General features: G+C 47.8%; 1 protein-coding gene across 3 annotated transcripts in view; it reads left to right on the forward strand.

Moving 5' to 3' along the window:
* The window catches only part of FANCI (FA complementation group I), a 556,119-nt gene that overhangs the window by 234,680 nt on the left and 298,961 nt on the right, over positions 1 to 22,478 (forward strand). For all 3 annotated transcript variants that reach the window (XM_085644440.1, XM_085644438.1, XM_085644439.1), the window contains exons 21-22: positions 5,861 to 6,049; positions 6,152 to 6,273. In XM_085644440.1, the coding sequence (XP_085500566.1) occupies positions 5,861 to 6,049; positions 6,152 to 6,273 (311 nt within the window). The remainder of the gene's footprint in view (positions 1 to 5,860; positions 6,050 to 6,151; positions 6,274 to 22,478) is intronic.

The raw sequence follows: 22,478 nt of genomic DNA on the forward strand, positions 1-22,478 counted from the left end.
TGATCTTGGGCTTGAATGATCTTCTTGGGTAGAGGATATGTCAAAACCTTGATCTAAATAAACATTTCTGAGTCCTTTCTAAATTTCCATTTCATTCCTAAATTTTCATTGGCCGAATGTGAATCTTGGGTCTAGCTTGAAGAGATTTCCAGATATATGGTTCTTTGACTTTGACAGACTTTTAAATGTAAAAGCATTTATTGGTGTACAGAAGTTTTGTTGTTCTTGGCATTTCCAATTTGATGATTTTGTAGAAGTATTTAGGCTCGGTGTATATTATCCTTTGTGAAACAAGCCTACTTGCTTGCCATTGCACTTGTTTTAGGGATGTAAATGGATTAGCCCTTTTTTTTTGGAAGACCCTGAAGGAGTTCCTTCATGTAAGTATTTAGAAGTGAATTTCTTTACATTTTCTTTACATTCTGTGGATGGAATTGTGAGGAAAAGCTCAATATATCCCATCAGTGAAGAACATTTTAATAAATGAATAATTTGGGTTTTAAAGTTTGTATGTATGCATATTGCAGAAATTATCAATCAAGAATAGGAAGCACTTAACAAGACATTTTAAATTCAAGTTGCAGTGTTTAAACCCATAAACATTAACAAGTAGTTCATGGCGAAAGTGAGGCCTCAAGCCTAAATTCTCCTTCTCTCGGCTCTAATCTACATATAGCAGCTGCCTGCTATTAGTCGTTCCTCCTTGGAATGTTCCTAGGTTGTTGTCATTTACTCCTACCATATCTAGGCCATAAGAGATTTTCCACAGGCCCCATGTCTTCTCAAATTTCTGAGGGCATCATCAGCTGTGATAAGCTAACCTCTCAGTCTCCATGCATTGATCCATGGTAGCGCACTATTTCTCCCTACTGATACACGCCACATTTTCCCACTCCGTGCTATGTCTTTCTGCACCATCATGAATTCCTGAGAGCACAGTGTTAGCATACTTGTGCTCGGGATGACGTCATTTGGAATGTCCAGTAGGGCGAATTGTGGGGTCAGTGATGTCAAACTATCAAGTATGACCAACAGTTCAGATACCACCTCATTCCCAAAAACATTGAATATTACTGCATGTCCAAGTGATGCGTAAGGTTCTCTCGCAGTTCTTCAAACATCTGGCATTCATTATCAAGTCCATCGTATACACTCTACTACTATGCTGTTATGGCCTGTGTAGTAACTCTAGTTACTCAGTCTCTGGCATGCTTGAATTCTTTTTTCCCTTTAGTCAGGGGTGAGAATTTAATAAAATATCTACTTGTGCATGGGGCAGGTTGTTTCATAAATCCACAAGTCCTGTAACAAAATGTACTTGTTCTTTTGGTGCCATGTAGTACAGCGACAAATTATGGCCGCAATCTCATCATATTAGAGCTCTGATATAGCCAGCTAGGTCTCATACCATAGTAGTGTTTGTATACTTGCAATCCCCTTATGGTGCCATGTTTCCGCAGATCTACATACTAGGGCTGAAGGTAGTGGTAAGCAATAGTTCCAGGGTTAGAATGCCCTTTTAAATCTGTGCAAACCTACTAACTTGCATGTTGTAAGGGTTTTCAAGAACTCTTATCTAATAGTTTCCCATACTGAGAAATGTTGGTAATTTACTCTTAACAATGGCAGACTAAACCTTCTTCCAGAGTTGGGGAAAAAAGCTGTTGGAGGGAAAGTGAACTTGCAAACACTCAGATTATTCTTTTTTTTAAAAACTTTATTTATTTTCCAAATCAAGATTTAGATATTACACACTGAGCATAATAGCATCATAGTATGTAGCATGATACTCATGTTTTACATTTTTCATTTCTACAGATAACATGTACAGTAGAGAGACAGTACTCCAGCAACACAACTAGACAGAAACTCTCTTTGCGCCTCCCCCAGCAAGTCCAAGTCCACCTGTTCCAAATATGGTGAGATTGCATACGGGTGCAGTCTCTTTGTAGTGTAAAGGTCAGAGTAATATGTTGCTAACGATTGTAATATATCAGGCATGTCTCTGAGCATCACTATTCCTTGCTCCTGGATATCCAAAACATAATTGGAAAACCGGGGTTTACGCAGTTGATCAGATAACGCTTTTCCTGGCTGTTCCCCTTCGCCATACCAACATGCTTTAAAGTATTTCCTGCGAACAGACATTCGCGTTCTGCAGCGTCTCAATACTCAGACACTTTGCCCCTAAGTCTAAGTAGCCTTGAGGTGTTCTGGGTGTGGACAAGCTCTTGTTCCAGCTGTTTGATATCTATTTCCAGCCGAGCGAATGTTGAGCTTAGGTCCCTCAAGACCCCCTCCCCCATTGCAATGCACATACCTCTCATTGTGACTTTAAAAGCCTACCATACTGTAGTCAATCGGTCAACGGAATCTATGTTACGTGGAAATAAGTCCTTTACATCTTGCCCCAGTTCTGTGCGGAAGAGGTGTGGCGCCGCGGCCAAGGCGACTGACTCTGGAATCTGGGGGTCACGGTTAGATCCCCGGCACCAGCGGCGGGTCAGCCCAGCACCATGTGACTCTGGACAATAGCTTGCTTAATCTTCCTGATGGCCCCCAGCGTCGGGATGCCTTTGGGTAACTGGTCACGCTTTACAAATACTGGATTATAACGTGGTGTCCAGTAATGTTGTTGGGTTTATTTGCCAAGTCGGGTGCGGGATATGTGAGACCGAAAGAGCTTATCTCAGTTCCACAGGGAGTGGTCTGAACATATACGTGCAAAATGTTCAACTCTGGACAGCCATGGGCCCAGCCCTTTGGACACCATCCAATAGTCAAGGCGCGACCATGTAGATTGCACTGTGGAGTAGTGTGTTCCCTCTTTTTGCCCCTTATGCAGGTGTTTCCAGGCATCTAAAGACAGTTTGTTGTAATTAACTCCTGTACTTGACGCTGGGTGGTAGTACAGTAATGCGATTGGGATTGGGATCTATCAACTGTGGGTGTATTGAAATCTCCTCCCCATATCACATACGTAGATCCAGTGGTCAATATATCTGAAAGAGACAATTAGTTATAGATTCCTTACCTTAGAATTACCCCCAGGCGTCAGACTGGATCCGGAGAATGTTCCTCAGCAGTACCCCTGCGAGTCGAAAGGTGGCATCGGTCAGCTCCGCGTTCGTCGTTGGCGTCGTGGTTGCTGGGATGACGTCGCAGTAGCTACTTAGACACCGCCCTCGTTCACTGACGTCAGTTCTTTTTCCGCGCCAGCCAGCGCAGATCCGGAGAGAGTGGTACCTCCAGTCACTTTTTGACTGACTTTTTGTCGACATTTGTCGACATAGTTTATGAGTCCATCCACTCCTGGTGCATGAGGGATGCCCGGTTTCAAGGTTTGCGGTTCCTGCTGACGGTTGATGTCAGTGACTGATCCGCACCGCATGTGCCTGTTTTGTCTGGAACCCGACAACAACTCCAAGTCGTGTTCCGACTGCTGGGCCATGAATCCGAAGTCTTTGCAGGAAAGGTCCCGAAAGCTATTTGAGGCCCGGCAGTCCGCTCTGCACAGTTCGAGGTCCCGGTCGCGGGGGGGGGGGGAGGGGGGGGCGGGGGAGTCGAGGGACCGGTCGCGGAGCCACCACCACCACCAGTCCTCTTCCACGTCTTTGCACTCCTCAGGTAAGTCGAAGCCCAAGAAGAAGTTGAAGAAGCATCGTCGCTCGTTGACTTCTTCCCATCCGTCGGCCGACGCAACTAGGGATGCAGGCGGTGCCCCTCCCGCGGCTCCGCGAGCAGAGCCTGCTGGGTCGACTCAGAGTTTCCCTACCTTCCCGGGATCCGGGGCTACCCCTGCCCAGCTTCAGAGTTTATGCCATCTTTGGGCAGCCCGACTCCGCCGGCGCGCCTTTGGCCCCAGTACCGCAGGGCCCCCTTGAATTAAGGCCTGGATCTGGATCAGCACCGGTCGACCTCATAACACCTCCACCGACGCCGATTCAACCGGCACCGCAGCTGACACCGGTTGTCTCCCCAGCTGGCTTCGACCCCGAACTCCATCCCGATGTGGTTACGTAGTCGGAGTGACGTCAACCGACGCCGGATCCGGCGCCATTGAGAACCAAACTGGTTCTTTTAGGCCCGATTGGCAACCAGACGAGGGTGAGGAGGACTAGGAGGGGTCTGGGGACCCTTTAACTGACCAGTTAGAGTATGATTTGGACTTGAGAGAGGAGTTGGGGGATGCTAGTGGTCTGGACACCTCCCAAGACGTTGGCATGTTGTCTCCTCCTACTGTGGCTACGGAGGAGGGAGCTTCAAATGCAGTGGTGTTGCTTAGGGCGGCTGAGGTGCTCAACCTCGAGCTACCTAAGGTGGCGGTCAGGACTAACCTCGTGACAGAGGTGCCTCAACCGGCAGCGAGCTCTTTGGAGCCATTGCTGCCGTTTAATGAGGCCCTCACTGACATCCTTTTGGGCACCTGGTCCAGGCCCAACACAGGGGCTCCTGTGGGTAGGATGATTGCCTGACACCACCTCCCAGCTCCGGGTAACCCCCTACTTTCCTCTCCCAACGCCTCACCCCTGAGAGCTTGGTGATCTAAGCCTCTATGTCCAAAGGCGCATTCCCTAACGCACCACCTGATAGAGAATCCAAGAAGCTGGACCATCTTGGGAAGTAGATGTTTTCTTCACTCCAGCCTGGGACAGCGGTCGGTTAACACCTCATGTCTGTTGGACCGTTACACCCACTTTGTGTGGGATACGGTAGCGCAGGTGCTGCCACAGTGCACGGAGGAGGCCCTTCCATAATGTGCTACTGCAAACTAAATGTTTTGTGCTGCAGGGGGTTGGACCAACTTGTTCCAAGGACAAAATACACATGAAAAACATGTTTACCTTGACCCCAAACAATATGTCATGGGCGTCGGGCTATAGGAATTCCACATCCCTGCTTTAGGGCATCGGTGACACCTTCCATTTTGTGTCTTCAATATGTCTCCAAGGCGTGACCGTCCTGTAGCTATTTATTCCTGTGGGCGGTCCATATTGTACTCTTTGCAATTGAGGGAATTTCTTCAGTTCAACCTCCCCTCCAAAAAATCTTATTTTAGCTAAGCCAACTACTAAACCCCCACATCTTGTAGCGTTTTCCCTTTGTTGCTAATGGTAAATTGGTTCGTGCCCATTCCCATATATGTAGCTTTGGTAGGTAATAATTTTGTTTTTGAGCCATTAGGCACAATAACCTTTCTTGCATTATTGACATTTTAAGAGCTTCCCTCTTTAGGTTGACAACCTTATCTTTTCTTGATTTGGAACTAAAAGGGGGAAAACATGCTAGCGAATGAGCCCTTTGTTGTTGTACTAGTTTAAAAAAATGGAAGATGAGGACTCTGGGGAAGACTATTGAAAGCTCCACAGGAGTGACTGCACCTTCACTTTCTACCTGCCTAAATTATTTTGTATTTTGTGTTACCTGTTCTCTCACCATCCTCCTAACATTAGCCTTTGTTAAGAGATAAAGATTGCCAAATTCCCATCAGTGCCCTGTGCTTGCCAATGATTTAAGATCCTTTATACTAATCTTCCACTATTCTTTTTGAAATCTACTGGTTTTCTGCTGTAGGAGTTCATCATAGGGAATTGGAGATGTCAGGTCTGCAGTGCTTTAGGGTGCAAATTCTGATGCTGTTAAACAGCCCCAGCTGCATTTCAAGTTTTAAAGAAGGTTTTGCTTCTACCTCTTCCATCTTTTTGCGCTACACAACGGTATAAATGTTTTGAAATAGAAACTTCTACAGTATATTTTCCTTCTGCCCATGAAATTCAAGTTATGCAGTTTTGTATGTGTGGCATTATTAGTTATGTTAGTAATAATTGTGTGCTAATAGCTTCACGATTGTCTGAAATAGGCACATTTAATATGCTGTGTCCAGCACTGTCTGGCCTGGTACAACAACCGTGTGCGTCAGACTAAAGCGTTAGAAGATGAAGATGATGATGATGATGATGATCACATGGGACTACAACATGACTTGGATGAAATGCTGGAGTCAATCACAAGACGAATGATCAAAAGTGATTTGGAGGATTTTGAATTGGTATGTAGAACTATTTTAGATATCCAGATGATATTTACTTCCTCCAACAATATTATTTTGGAAAATGATTCCAGTTTTTAATTGCTTGCTTTTTTGTTTAAGGATAAGTCAGCAGATTTCTCATCGATCTCCAGTGTTGGTGTCAAAAACAATATCTACGCCATTTTAGTTATGGGCGTTTGTGAAGTTTTGATGGAGCACAATTTTACAGTAGGGAATTATAGGTAAGATATCCAGAGGGTATACTATATTTCTCGCTTTCTGTTTCCAAAAAAAGAGTCGTAAAGCATTGAAACAATGAAATCTTGTTGTTTGTTGATAATTAAAGGGAGGTGTAGTGTGCTCTGAGTGGGACCACACTTCTACCCAACTGTTGATCATGAGGATGTGGTGGCACGCCCAGGGTGTACTATTAATAGAGCTTTTAATTTACCGTCTATTTTGTTATGAGCAAATGTATTTTCATGTTTGTGTAGGTTCAAACAAATATGCTGTATTTTTGACATTGAGACCATACTTTTAACAGAAAAGACAGTGGGTATCTGACAACTCATGAAGTGAGAAGTGCTCTCACTGACCAAGGAAAAGGTATGTGCCACGTTGTCTTGACAGGTTGTAGGAGCTTAAAGATGTATGATAGAGGGGAGCTGAATCAAGGTGACATCATTTGGTCACCAGCCATGCCTCAGTAGGCTGGTTGTGCTGTAGGACTTTTTGACTTTAGCGTGTAATTACATTATATTATGTTTCGAACAACCCCTTGATTATAAAATTATACTTATAACACCATGAATGTTCAACAAAGAAGTTTTACAGGCAGCAAAAACACACACCAACGACAGCAGAAAGATCTTCCGGAATCTGGCACGAGAGCTCTTCGTCGTCATAACTCTGATTCCTTTGATCAAGTCACAGTCTCTCCTCACCTTCTCCAGTAACTGCCTTTTATAGTTTAACAACCAACTTTGACCCAGAGCCTTCTCTTTGTTTCTTTGGTTAAAATTTAAAAACGAGTCCTTGTCACATCTATAGTTGTCTTCTTACACAATCGCCTGCCCTGCTAATATGTCACTTGGTTAATGTTTAAGCAACAATCGACAAGTTCTTATCACATATACAATCCTGTCACAAATCCACTGTTGAATGAGGTTAATTTACTCAGCTGTGACTTCATCTCTGTAACCTTGGTTGTTTGTAAATTAAATTAATTCACTATACACTTAGAATACCAGTGTTCTGTGTTACATCACGCTCATTACGTTTACAGTGCTCGTTATCACACTTGTTTAATCAACAGTGTTATGCCACACTTGTACGTCCAAACATTTTTTGCCACATTCTTTATGTCCACAATGTCACAATTCACTAGACCAAAGTAACGTCCAAATAAAATACACATGTACAGAGGATATAATAAGTCAATGGCTAGGTTCACAAAAAACTTGAATTGCTTCTTTACTACAGTTGTGACAAAATTATACTACAGCTGTGGCTAGAAAACATGTTATAGTCAGGTTATGTTGTTCTACTGATTTATAAAGTGCATAGCTGCCCCACAGACAGGGCTTCCCAGTGCTGGCCTACTACATCAGAGATAATTCATGACAGAACAGAATCAGAGACCTATGCTGCAAACAGCCAGGTCTTTCTTTAGCTGCTTTCTAAAACAATGGTGATTGGGAGTACTCCGTAGATGTCAAGGTAGTTGTTCCATAGGACCGGGGCTATCGCTCTGAAGGAACATCCTCCCATCCTAACCCTATTGATGCAGGAGAGCCTGATAGGGTTGTAAGGCTGAGGCAAGGACAACAAACTAGACTCACCATGCTTGTTCATATTCTGGTGAGCTACGCACAGAGCCTTAAACTGAATACGTTTCTCTATTGTTAGTCAGTGCAGCTTACAGAGTAACTTAGAGGCTGAGCAGAATTTAGGCAGATGGTCTTGCCGCTGCATTCAGAACGATCTGCAGGCACCCAGATACAAAATATTACAATAGTCGAGGCGGGAGGTAATTAAGGGTTGGAACTGAGGATGAACGAGGCCAATTATAGTTTTAAGGCTTTTTTTAAGCTGATTTGTGCTTAAGAGGGGGCGCTAGCTCACTTGGTCACCAGTGATCTCCCCATTCCTGAGAATGTTTCCCTAACTAGAGAATATCCGCTTTATTCGACATTCAACTTCAAGCAGTTAGAATGCATCCATTGAGCAACGGTGGTCATACAGTTCTGAAAATTGACAACACACTCTGAAGACCCCACCGACAGTGAGACAATAAGCTGGTTATCGTCTGCATAGGATACCAAAGAGATCCCAAAAGATTTCACCACGTCCGACAGCACCCTTACATAGATGTTAAAGAGGTTTGACATTATATTCAATATAGGCATATGTCTCATACATAACTTACTCATCTCAAAAGTGAGTCATGTATATTTTTTAACTTACTAGATGATAGCCATTAGCTCATCACACTCATCAGGTCTTGCTGAGGTCCACAGAGAAGATTTGCTGGTCCAGAGCAATCCATTAGGATCAGGAGCCGAAAACAGCCTCCAGCCCAGCCTAGTGGAACCAACCATCTCCTCCCAGACTCCCAATGCAAACCACTGAGAATCCAAGGGGCGCAGTATAAATAGCGATTCACACGAAATGACCACCAAGATCTTGAAAAATTCTGCAAAGCATTTATACTCTTGCAGGATGTGACCCTGAAAGCATGTGATAGCACAAAAAAAGTGTTCCATGCTCTTTACTGCTGTTTGACAAAAATAAACTCAGGAAAATAAAGAGTCACTATATAATTCCATCAGTGCCCCGCTTGTTAAGCCTCATACACCTTCAATGCGAAAAATCAAACCACAAAAGAATTATCCCAAGGTACACAGCAGACACTACTTTTTGTGGAACCTTATTCATAGCACAGAATATATATCTCTTCAGTGGATTTACACTTTTGCTTCATCAGCTCGGCAAGGTGAACACTAGTGCTGATTTGAAGATATGACCTGTTTTCTTTGTTGACTTCCAGACAATGCCTCAGTTCTTGCAGTTTAAGTAATCTTTGCTATGATCAGACTTGATGATGCCCGGTAGTGTTTTTTGCATGAGAGCCCTGTGAGCTCTGTATGCCTATGCCGCCACAATATATCTGGAGAGGTCGAATTCTTCACCAGGAATCAGACCAATGTTTTAATTAAAAGCTCTCCTTGTCGTCTTCAGTTCCTGCCAAGATCTTTAACCTGTTTCTCCATCAGAAACCTTCATCAACTTCTAAATTCTTATCCATATACCACAAGGATCACAATAATTATTATCTTATTTCCTGGCTCTCCTCTTCCTGTTCATATGTTGCCTAGTCTACTTTGACCTTCTTTTACCGAATACTAGTACACGCATGATGTTGCTACGTAGCTCCACGACATATGAACCGACCTGCCGCTCCCCCCACTGCTGCTGATCGCTAGCTGGCATCTGTGACTGCCAGAGGCCCCCAATTCTGTAACTTTGCATTGCGGTTTTGATTTATTTTTGCCACTGTTGTATTCTTTCTGACGCTATTTTGCAGCTCCTGATGTTTTTTTCCTGCTCCGTGCCCTCCAACCTCTTGCTAGCCCCTCCTACATCCCAGGATTACATATGGAGGCCGCAGTACGGACGCGCAGCCAAAGGCAAGCCTGTCTGCACCCATCCACGCCTGGATCGCGCCCATCACTAGAAACAGTGGCTCTTCCACCCAATGCAGCTACACTTCTGCAGACCTCTGGGCACACCGACAACTGCTGCCGCACATCTCCACACACCAGTATAGGACCTTTCTCCTTCTAGCACTGCTCCTTCACCTGCAACTCCGAAGTAAGCAGCAACACCGGAAACACCTCAAAACATGACTGTTTCCACCATGCCGACTGAGACGGCACAACTACAGTGCATTGTACTCAAAGCTGTCGCTCTGCAAACATGCCATGGCGATCTGAAACACAATCTCATCCCTCACTCTGAATGTCTTCTTCCTCATAGAGACCTGGCTGAATCCCGCCTCCTGCGCTAGCGCGCAGCGGACGCACGCAGCGGGCGCGCCTAAGGCAAGCCCGTCTGCGCCCGTACGCGTCCCGGATGCGACAGATTGCCCGGGAGCTGGCAGCTCGGGTAAGAGGACTGTTTGCTTAGATGACCTACGTATTAGCTATAATAGCAGGGATCTCAAAGATTTGGATAGTTGAGCGAACTGTTGCCCTCACTCTTTTTCTGTAGGTGATATGAGGGTATTGAGCTATGAAATGTGTCACTGGACTCTCCCCCTCCCCACGACTATAGCTGAAACATCATCGCTGGGAGAACACACCCTCGATCAGCCAATTTTAACTAATCAGCGAGCCAGCAGAGACCTTATGTTGATGCTTCTTAATACTCGCTCTATGAGGCAGCATGAATTTCAAATTTTTGACCTTCTCTCTAAGCCCGATGTGTTGTTTCTGACAGAAACATGGCTTCATGAAGGATCCAATCCAACCATTGCAAACGCCATCCCGCCTAACTACCTTATTTTAAGGAAAGATCGTTTAGGGGGACGAGGCGGAGGAGTTGCGATTATTTATAAAAATACTTTCATTTGTACTACCTTACCTAACTTTGTCCTGGAAGACGCTGAAAGCCTTCGCTTCCTACTAAAGTTGTCACCTCATCAGTCAATTGCAGGAGTTTTAGTTTATCGACCTCCTGGTCAGGCTAAAAGCTTTCTTGATGTGTTAAACTCGGTCATTGCCCCTCTGGTTGCTAAATACAAACAGTGTTTAATTTTAGGAGATTTTAACATTCACATGGATTTGTCCCATGATCCTGACTCGATGAAGCTATATGAATCCTTAAATATGCTACATCTTACCCCTTATGTCTCCCTTCCCACCCAGGAAAGGGGCCATATTCTTGATCAGGTTTTTTCCTCGGACATGATTGAAATGACCCGCCTCATCCCCTGGTTTGGTCTGATCATTATCTACTTACTTTTAAAATAAAGGAAACACCTGTTCAGTCTCCTAAGCGGTACTTGGAGCGTACTAACAGCTTTAGATCTTTTAAATCAATGACTCCGGCGGCCTTAGGAGTTATTCTTGAGGCGCACCCGGTTTGATTTAAGGACAGTCTCACACATGATCCTCCTGCCTTAGAGAGCTGGCTGAAATCATGCATAAATGAGCTTGCTCCCCTTAAGCTCCGGGTGGCAAATGGAGGCGGAGCATCTGCTCCCTGGTTTACGGAAGATCTCAGGAAGAGCAAGAGCCTTTGCAAACGCTTAGAGAGAAGCTGGAGGAAGGATTTTAACCCATTGGCTAAACAAACGTATAAGGCGACTCTAAAAGCCTATTACAGTAAAGTCCGCTTGGAAAAAAGAACTTCCTCAACGGAAAAGTTGAGAAAGCTGGTAATAAAAGTAGAGAACTTTTTAAAATTGTGAAAGATTTTACGGACCCTTGCGCTATAAAGAATCCCTTTACCCGACAGAAGAATGGACAGTGAGCATTGCGCAATATTTCTTTACTAAAATGTCTTCCATACAAGCCTCTTTTGGAGAAGTTTGTTCTGATTCCCAGGTGAATTCGGAGAGGTTTCTCTCTCAGACACCTAAGACTGAGAAATGTCTATTACAATTCCCGACGATCACTCCAGACCAATCTTTAAATATACTTCGCTCTCTGAAATCAGGCTGTTCTGTTGACCCATGTCCGGCAAAGATTCTTGCTTCTATAGCCGAGGTGATTAACCCGGCAGTAAATAGGGTGCTGAACCTTTCATTAATTGAAGGGATAGTACCAGACAGATGGAAACAGGGGAAAATTCTCCCACTTTTAAAGAAACCATCTGCCGATCCTCGGACAGCAAGTAACTATAGACCTATCTCACTGCTTCCGGCCCTCTCTAAGACTTTGGAGAAATATGTGAATCAGGTTCTCGGGGAGTTCGTTGAATCTAATGGCATTTTACATCCGAGCCAATCTGGGTTCCGTGCTAATTACAGCACTGAAACAGCTCTCCTTGAGATATCTGAATCCATTAAAGCTACATTGGATAAGGGTGGGAAAGCAGTCTTGATACTGCTCGACCTTTCGGCAGCCTTCGATACCGTACCACATGACCTTCTTCTTGATCGTCTTTGGGGATACGGTATTGGCGGTACTGTCCTGCAGTGGTTCCGGTCCTACTTAACAAATCGTCAGCAAACAGTTTGGTCTCCCCCTTTTGTGGCACCCATTCAATCGATGAATGTGGGTGACCCTCAGGGATCTATTTTGAGTCCAACTTTGTTTAATGTGTTTATGGCCCCCCTGGCATTGCTGGTCGAACCTTTCGGCGCCAGGATCGTTTCCTACGACGATGACACACAATTATTGTTTACGTGCGGTAAGGGCAAAGTCCTGGACGGGAAGAGGCTTAACCTTTGCCTATCCGCAGTATTTAGATGGTTTAATCAGAACCAATTATGCTGTAACTCGGAGAAATCAGAAATGATCTTCTTCGGCTGTAATCCGGGTGAAGAATGGCGAGAATGGTGGCCATCTAACATGTCTCCCCCGACCACCTTGGCTACCACGGTCAAGAATCTGGGGGTCAAATTGGATAACGATTTGTCCATGAAATCCCAGGTTCAAACGGTGGTGGGCACCTGTTTTGGCCTCCTGAGAATGATGCGCAACTTTCTTCCTTTACTCTCTGTGTCTCATAGGAAGACAGTTGTGCAAGCTCTAATATTGTCTCGTCTTGACTATTTGAACGTCCTATATTTAGGCCTTCCCGAGTATCTGATTAACCGGCTTCAAGTCACTCAGAACGCTGCCGCCCGTGCTATTTTTATGGCCGACCGCAGGACCCATATGACCCCACTCCTTAGAGCGCTACATTGGCTCCCAGTGCGTAAGAGGTTGTTTTTTAAGGCACTTGTACTGACCTTTAAGGCTTTTCACAATATCGGCGCTCCGTATCTGAGAAACAGATGTCAGCAGTATGTTCCCTCTCGTAATCTACGGTCCTTGACTTCCTGTCTGTCACAGACCCCAAGGTTTTTACGCGCCCGTCTGGGAGGCCGCTCCTTTCAGGTAGTAGCCTCTGGGCTGTGGAACAATCTACCCATTGAGCTGCGCCGTGAAGAAGATCTCTTGTGCTTCCGTCATAAACTAAAAACGTTGCTGTTTGCATGATCGGTGGTTCGGAGTAACTACTGAGGGTTTTTGTGACTGGTCCCCCCTGTTAGTGCCGGGACACTCCTGGGAGTAGCCGTGCGCTCTACAAATACCCAGTAACATTAACATTAACGCCGGAAATCACTATCACCACCCCCAAAGCTACAAGATAGCACCCCGGGACCAAACCAAAAAACATGGAGGTGGAATTGCCATCATCTACAAGGACACCATCTGCTGCATATCTTTCCCAGACAACTTGATCACGATAATGGAGCATCTGTGATTCCAACTCCAAACAGACGGAAAAAACCCCATGGGGCACCCTTGCCTACAGAACACCCGGAGCACTCCTCCGCTTCTGCAACGCCATCCCTGGCCTTCGACTCCGTTCTCTACATCTTCCTAGGGGATCTTAACTTCCTCCTCGAGGACCCCAGGGACACCAACACAACTGACCTGAAAGCATGAGCTACATCGGCCTTAAGCAACTTATCACTGACCTTACCCACATCGCAGGACACTCGCTCAACTCCATATTTATGTCCAACAACAGAGTCGCGTATAACCACGTCTCACAGCTCACCTGGACCTAACTCTACTGCATCCCCTTCACCGTCTTAAGATCTACCAGCACCATGCCCCCAGCTTCACTTGCAAAAACTGGAGAAAGATACCAGATGACCAGGGGAACAAGGCTTTCAACTATTATCTCCCAGAGAGAACATCCAACCCAGAACAGACGGTGAAGAACTTCTCCCAGTGGATCACTGAATGCGCCAACATAATCTCCCCTGCCAAGCCTGCCAAATCCAAAAGACCTGCCAGATGAAAAAGCTGATTCACTGCGGAGCTGAAATCCACCAAATGTCACTGCTGAAAACTAGAAAGGAAGTGGCACACCAGCAAAGAGACAGACGACCATACCACCTTCAAAACAGCATTCAACCAGTATCTTTGCCTCCTGAAAGAAACAAGAACGCCCTAGCAGAAAGCATGGAAGCCAGCACAACCTGCAGCACGGGGCTCTTTGCCATTGTGAAAACGTTTTCCAAACCCCACAGCCGAGAAGGACATCACCCCCTCCCAAGAACTGTGTGACACCTTGGCAAATGTCTTCCATGACAAGATCTCAGTCATCTACAAAAACTTAAAACCCCAACCCCCTTCCGCCGACAGCATCAGCCTGCTCACACCCATGAACACTATACGCGAACACCTGCTCACCAATTAGGACCCTCTCACAACCCAAGCCACAGTCTCCATCATGAACTCTATGCACTCTGCAGCACCACGGTTCCCTTTCCCCACCACATCTTCAACCTCAAGAGCAAGACGGTTGGCGACGAGCTCTAGAAAGTCCTGAACAACTCCTTCACCTCGGCCACCTTCCTTGAGGACTGGAAACACGCCGAAGTGAGGCCCCTGCTGAATAAACCTTCCGCCGACCCAGCAGAACGAAAGAACTACTGACCCAGCTCCCTGCTCCACTTTTTCAGCGAAGGTTCTCAACTAGAAAATCAACCAGTAACTCACCGAAAACCCGGAACACAACCTCCTGGACCCCTCTGAATCCAGATTCCAAGCCAATCAGAGCACAGAGACAACCCTGATCACAGCCACTGACGACATCAGGGCCCTCCTGGAAAATGGCAGCCCTCATCCTCCTGGACTGGTCAGCTGCCTTCGACACCGTCTCCCATCACATCTTGATCAACAGACTCCATCACATCGGAAGAGATTCCCTCAAATGGATCGCCTCATACCGCACCAGAAGAACCCAGAGAATCAGTCTCCCACCATTCACCTTGGAACCTACGAAGATAATCTGCATCATCCCCCAAGGATCGCCCCTCAGACCCACCCTCTTCAACATGTACATGACCGTCCTGGCTTACACCGTCAGATTGCATGAACTCAATATCATCTCTTACGCCAATGACACCCACCTCATCCTCTGGCTGTCAGAAGACTCCTCCACCAATAGAGCCAACTTCCACAGATGTATAATGAACTTCGCCGATTGGATGGAGGGCAACTGTGTCAAGCTCAACACGGTCAAGACTGAAGTCCTCATCTTTGGGAACAACACCTTGCCATGGAATGACGCATGGTGGCCTGCTGAACTCGGCCCATCCCCTGCCCTGCCAGACCCCGCCATCTACCTCAGCATTTTCTTGGACAGCAAGCTATCTATGAAGAAACTGGTAAACACAGTCCTATCTGCCTGCTTCTACACTCTATGCATGCTTTTCAAGATCTTCAGGTGTCTCCCATTCAACACCAGAAGAACAGTCACGCAGGGCCCTGTCACCAGCAGGCTGGACTATGGGAACATACTCTACGCAGGAATCACTGCACCCCTTCTAAAGAGATGGCAGACAATGCAATACTCAGCGGCAAGGCTCATCCTCGACTTCCCCAGATGGACCCACATCACACCGCACCTCAAGAAGCTACACTGGCTTCGGATCCAGAAGAGATGCCAGTTCAAGATGTTGAGCCATGCATGCAAAACCCTGCACAACGAAGAACCAACATACATCAACAAACACTTGACCTTCCACCAACCGACTACACACCTACACTCTGCCTCCTTCCTTGCAAACAATCCCCGGATCTGCCAAAGCAACAGCGGAGGATGCTCCTTCTCACATCTGGCGGCCACGGCTTGCAACGACCGTCCCCTACACCTCAGGGCCGCCTCATCGCTCCGGGAATTTAAAAAAGGACTCGAGACCTGGCTGTTCGAATGAACAATCACCGCAAAGCAGTTCGCTACTCCAGCGCCTTGAAATCCTCACAGGAGATTTGCCACGCTCTATAAATCCCTGATTGATTGAAGTCCATTCTTAGCTTAAACAACCTTTACCTACGTGTGCATGTTTATTGTGGCCTTCTGCATCTTTTCCATTCAATTATTGTTCCACCTTCAGTATCTGAAATATTCCTGTTAGGTAGGCATCCCTCACTATGCCTTCCAGAGTGTGTATGTTGACCTATTTTGTTTTGTTGGGAAGTCTACTCCCTTCTCTTCACTATGCTTAGATCTCGGGCTGAATCGAGCAGGGGCACTCACTCACTTTGCATCCGAGTAGCTTGACTCAAGTCTGTCACCCTAAGTGTGGGATGTACAGCCTGCTTGGTTCTAGCATTCCTCTGCTTCAGTTGTCACAATTCTCACTTCATCTCTGCGCCTTCTCTGTAAAAATTTAAAAGATTGTCTATCCTTATCCTATGTATGCTTCTGACTGCCTTTTTCAGTTCAGGCTGCGACGTTCCTGCCCTCTACAGGCCTGTTTACCTGATTTATGCAACTTCATAACTACCACAGCCCGTACACGCCAAACAGACAGGCATATGAGGGAGCTCGTTTGATTTTTTGCAGTCATTTTTGCAGTCTTTCATCTACCTGTGGGTGTTGGGTCCATTTAAGTGCAACTCAGTACCCTTTTGTCTACTGCATCTCACTCACTCTACTTGTGTACAATTTGGTCCTTGAATCTGCCTACATCAAGTACCGCACCTTATACTGTAGTTGGTGGTTCAGTGATGTCTTCTTGATACACTTAACTTCTTGCATATAGGAGCTTCCATGCTTGAGCTTCTTCTGTCTGCAAAGTCAACACCTTGGCACATATCCTTCCCTTCCCCTGGTCATTGGTAGCTTTGCTCTCCTTGTAGACTCTCTTCACTTGTTGGGCGCTCTGGTCTCTTCTTTATGGTAGAGCATTCCTCCATCCTAATGAATGCCTCTTCACCCATCTTCCACCCCGACTGCATGGTGCGGATGTGACTGGCTCTATCTTTATGGGCCTCCTCATCACCTCTCCCTCATCAGAGCTGTGCTGCTTCAGCCCATGGCATCAGGCTCTCCGCTCCTTTCCACTATCTTCAAGCAAGAGCTTGTCCTGGTGTCTTCAGCTTGTGTTGCCATCCTTTCTTTCGAGTGTTCTTTCTGGCCAGCTGCTTCTACATGACTGAGCCCCCAGCTGGGCAGAGAAGAGGCCTGGTATCCAGCACTAACCACTGCGTAAGTTGGCAGAGACAACACATTTCCACACTTCTAGAAGAGAGAATTTCTTTCTGTTTCCTCTTGTGGGAATACGAAAGAATTTAATGTCAGTTTACAAGATTTTACCCAGCGACTAGTGAGAGGACCGAGAGTTGGCAACAGTTCCAACTTTGTCATTTTCGACTCTTAAGCGGCACTCCTATCGAGCAGAAATTGAGTCTTTGATTTGAACCAACACAGGTAAATGCCAGCTCACTTTACTTTAATTTGTGAAGCAAAGTTTATGAACCCCTGTGGAAATGTACTTATATAGTCCGTCTTATAGTAAGAGCTTAGTATTATTACTGATATTTCTATTTATTAGACTTCTACAATGTTTATTTCTAGGTTCCCTTCCATAGGTTTTTGAGTTTTATTGCATGTTTCTAACCCCTTCGCCCCCAATTTCACACCATCTGGCCGATTTTCCCTTTCATGTACCACATCCTGTGAGAAAAAATATTAATGTGATTATAATATGTGGCCCTTAACGGTGACACCGACGTAGGTTAGTAAAGCACTTGTTCGGATTAGAAAGTTTCATACATTGTAACAAACAAAACAAAAACATTCACAATTATTTGGTATTTGCACAATGTCGTCTTTTCTAGAAAACTTTAAAGGCTTAATGATTTGTAGGAGCACAAGTGCCATAAGGGCTTTCTGTTCTGCAGAAAAACTCCAGCTAAGCTGTTTTTTTAAGTGGTTTTTGGACAAAGAAGTTGCACGTTTTGTTGTTACATTTGTCTGTCTGATATGGCATTGGTTCATTTCGGTCACTTCCATGATGTTGGTGGATAACTAGAGCGGAGTTTGATTACAATTGCTTGAGATTTAGGATCTTCTGTGTCTCTCCGTTCTCTATCATCTGAAAGAAACAGTTAGTTATAGATTCCTTACATTCGAATTACCCCCAGGCGTCAGACTGGATCCCGAATGGTTTTTCGTCACGGCAGAACCCCTGCACGTCGGAAGGTGGCGTTGGTCGACTCCATGTTCGTCGTTGGCTTTGTCGTCGCCGGGATGAAGTCGCGGTAGCTACTTAAACGCCCTCCTTGCACGCTGACGTTAGTTCTTTCTTTTTCCGCGCCAGCAAGCGCAGATCCAGAGATAGCGATACCTCCAGTCACTTTTTGACCGACTTTTGTCGACTTCGATTTTTGAGTCCTGGTGCATGAGGGATGCCTGGCTTGAAGGCATGCGGTCCCTGCAGCCAACTGATGTCGGTGACAGAACCACACTACCTGTGTCTCTACTGCCTGGAGCGCGACCTCAACGCCAAGTCGTTCTCTGACTGCCGGATCATGGCCCGACCTCTTTGCTGGAGCATTTCCGAAAGCTACTCGAGGCCCGGCAGTCGGCTCTGCGCTGCTCAAGGTCCCAGTCATGTAGGAGGTCGAGGGACCGGTCGTGGAGCCACCACCATTCCTCATCTAAGTCTTCGCACTCTGGGTCAGTTAAGTCGAAGCACAAGAAGAAGTTGAAGAAGCATCGTCGCTCAGCGACTTCTTACCGTCCGTCGGCCGACGCGACCAGGGATACGAGTGGTGCTCCTCCCGCGGCTCTGCGTTCGGAGCCCTCAAGGCCGAAACCGAGTTTCCCTCCCTTCCAGGGACCCTGAGTGACCCCTGCCAAGCTTCGAGCTTTCTACGGAGTGATGCATGCCATCTTTGGGCAGCCCGACTCCGCCGGCATGCCTTCGGGTCCCATGCACTCGGCCCGGATCCGGATCGGCGCTGGTCGACCTCGTAACACCTCCACTGGCGCCGATTCCACCGGCACCACGTCTGCAGCCGGCGACGGCTGTGTCCCCAGCCGATGTCGACCCTGACCTCCACCTCGAGGTAGACACAGAGCCGGGCTGGCGTTGACCGACACCAGATCCGAGGCCGATGGGTACTTTTGTACCCCTGTCCTACCCTGGCTCTTTGAGACCAGATTGGCAGCCAGAGGAGGGTGAGGAGGCCTGGGAAGGGTCTGGGAACCCTTTACCCGACCAGCTAGGTTATGAAACGGACTGGAGAGAGGAACTGGGGGAAATCAGCTGTCTGGATACCTCACCAGGCCGTGGCATGTTGTCTCCTCTTACCGTGGCTACAGAGGAAGAGCGTCATACACAGTGGTGTTGTGTAGGGCGGCCGAGGCTCTCCACCTCGAGCTACCTACAGTGGCAGTCAGGACTAACTTCATGACAGAGGTGCTTTAACCGGCATCGAGCTCTTCGGAGCCCCTGCTGCCGTTTAATGAAGCCCTCACGGACGTCCTTTTGGGCCCCTGGTCCAGGCGCAACTCAGGGGCTCCTGAGGACAGGATGATTGCCCGACGCCACCGCCCGGCCCCAGGCGACCCCACTTTCCTCTCCCAACACCCCACCCCTGAGAGCTCGGTGGTCCAAGCCTCCACCTCTAAGGGCGCATTCCCTACCGCTCCACCTGATAGGAAATCCAAAAAGCTGGACCATCTTGGAAAGAATATGTTTCCTTCCTCCAGCTTAGGACTGCGGTCGGTAAACACTGCATGTCTGTTACTCCCATTCCATGTGGGATACTGTTGTTTAAGTGCTGCCTCAGTACCCGGAGGAGGTCCGGGCGTACTCTCTCGAGCAGTTGCTGAAGGGAGAGACGCAGCAAAGTTTGCCATCTGCTGTGGGCTGGATACTGCAGACTCGCTAGGCAGGACGATTTCCACGTCGGTAGCCCTTTGACGCTACGTCTGGTTGGGGTCGACTGGTTTTTCCGGGGATGTCCAATTCACTCTTAAGGACATGCCCTTTTATGGCCGTCGCCTTTTCGACGACAAAGCAGAGACCGCGCTGGAGCGCTTTAAGGACTCTAGGGCTATGGCCAAGTCCTTGGGTCTCTCCACCGCCCGCCCTGCGCAGTCTGCTTTTCGCCCCTTTCGTGGCTACGGAAGGGGTGCCCCACCGCGTCCCACCCAGGGCCACAGGCCGGCGCAAGCTGTTCAGCCCCTGTGTGGCCGGGGACGTGGGAACCAACACCGTGGTTCTGGGGGCCAGCGCGCGGTCCAGTCCACTACAGCCCCCTCTGCAGCAGCCTCCAAACCCTCCTAGTCTGATCTTTTAGGGCCACCAAACGCCAGTGGGCGGCAGGGTTCGCCATCACCTCCCCCACTAGCGCACCATCACGTCAGACAGGTGGGTTTTGCAAATAGTCCGAAGGAGCTACTCCCTCCCCTTCGAGACTACCCCTCCATCCATGCCACCTCAGTACCATCGCATGTTGGAGGATCATCTGGCCCTTCTCCAACAGGAAGTTTTGGCCCTCCTGGCCAAGGGTGCTATTGAGCAAGTTCTTGTCCCAGAAGTTGGTCGTGGTTGCTATTCCCACTACTTTCTGGTGTCCAAGAAGGACAAAGGCCTGCGTCCTATCTTGGATCTCAGGGACGTCAACCGCTTCCTCGACCCTGGAGACTGGATGGTATTGCATTGGACTTGCAGGACGCTTTCTTTCATATACCCGTCCTGCCAGCCCACCTGCGTTACCTGCGGTTCATGGTAGGCCACGAGCACTTTCAGTTTACCATGCTCCCCTTTAGCCTTACCAGCGCCCCTTGGGTGTTCACGAAAGTGATGGCGGTGGTCGCAGCTCATCTTTGCAGATTAGGGGTTCCAGTCTTCCCCTATCTCGACGACTGGCTGTTGAAGGCGGGCTCGGCCCAGGCTGTCTTCTTTCACCTCCAGGCTACGGCTGACCTCCTGCAATCGCCGGGGTTCTCCATCAACATGCCGAAGTCACACCTGACTCCCTTTCAGAAGCTCCTCTTCATTGGAGCGATTCTGGACACGACACAGTTTTGGGTCTATCCTCCCGAACAGCGAGTCCTGGATGTTAGGGCTATGATTCCGATCTTTCAGCCTCTATCCCGGGTTACGGTGAGGATGACCCTGAGGCTGCTGGGCCTCATGGCCTCCTGCATCCTGCTGGTAGATCATGCCAGGTGGCATATGTGGGCTCTGCAGTGGGACCTGAAGTTCCAGTGGGTGCAGCATCAGGGGAATCTGTCCGATTGCATCCAGATCTCGGAGGGCACTGCATGGCAATTGCAGTGGTGGCTAACAAACCAGGATTGGGTCAAGGACAGATCCCTCTCCCTTCTCCATCCAGAACACCCAGTGGTGACAGACACATCCCTTCTGGGATGGGGCGGCCACATGGGAGAGGCAGAGATCAGAGGCCTCTGCTCTCTGGCGGAGTCCAGGCTCCACATAAACCTTCTGGGGCTTCAGGCAACCCGTCTTACACTGAAAGCATTCCTTCCCTCTGTCCGGGGTAGAGTAGTGCAGGTGTTCACAGACAACACCACCACCATGTGGTACTGCAACAAACGGGGCGGAGTGGGGTCGTGGACCCTATGTCAAGAGGCCCTCTGCCTCTGGACTTGGCTGGAACATCAGGGCATATCCCTGGTGGTTCAACACCTGGCCAGTTCACTGAACGCCAGGGCGGACAAACTCAGCCGCAGGTGCATGATGGATCACGAATGGCGTCTTCACTCGGAGGTGGTGCAAGGTCTCTTTCAGCAGTGGAGAGAGCCTTGGTTAGATCTATTCGCCATTGAAGAGAACACGCAATGTCAGCAATTCTGCGCGTTGGAATTTCCAAGGGGACGCATTCCATCACCAGTGGAGTTGCGGTCTTCTATATGCCTTTCCGCCTATACCACTTCTGCCCGGAGCGCTGAAGAAGATCAAGTGCGACCGGGACCCAAGTCATTCTTGTTGCTCCAGATTGGGCACGAAGAGTCTGGTATCCCAAGCTGCTACACATGGCCATCGATCCTCCGATCAGACTGCCTCTTTGTGAGGAGCTTCTGTCTCAGCAGTAGGGGACGGTCCTCCACCCAAACTCGTCCAGCCTCCACCTCCTTGCGTGGAGATTGAGCGGCGGCAGTTGACATCATTTGACCTGCCTCCTGAAGTCTGTGATGTAATCTTGGCAGCCAGGCGTCCCTCCACCAAGACGGTATACGCCTGCAGATGGAACAAATTTGTAGCATGGTGCACAGCAAAGGCTGTGGATCCCCTCTCTGCCCCTCTTTCTGAGGTTCTCTTGTTCCTCCTGTCTTTGGCCCAGCAGGGCACTCTTAAGGGCTACCTGTCGGTCATTTCAGCCTTCCTTAGGCCTCCTGATCCGCCTTCTCTTTTCAAGTCCCCGGTCGCAAATAGATTTCTTAAGGGCAT

Source organism: Triturus cristatus, chromosome 3_1 (assembly GCF_964204655.1).
Source record: "Triturus cristatus chromosome 3_1, aTriCri1.1, whole genome shotgun sequence".
Classification (NCBI taxonomy): Eukaryota; Metazoa; Chordata; class Amphibia; order Caudata; family Salamandridae; genus Triturus; species Triturus cristatus.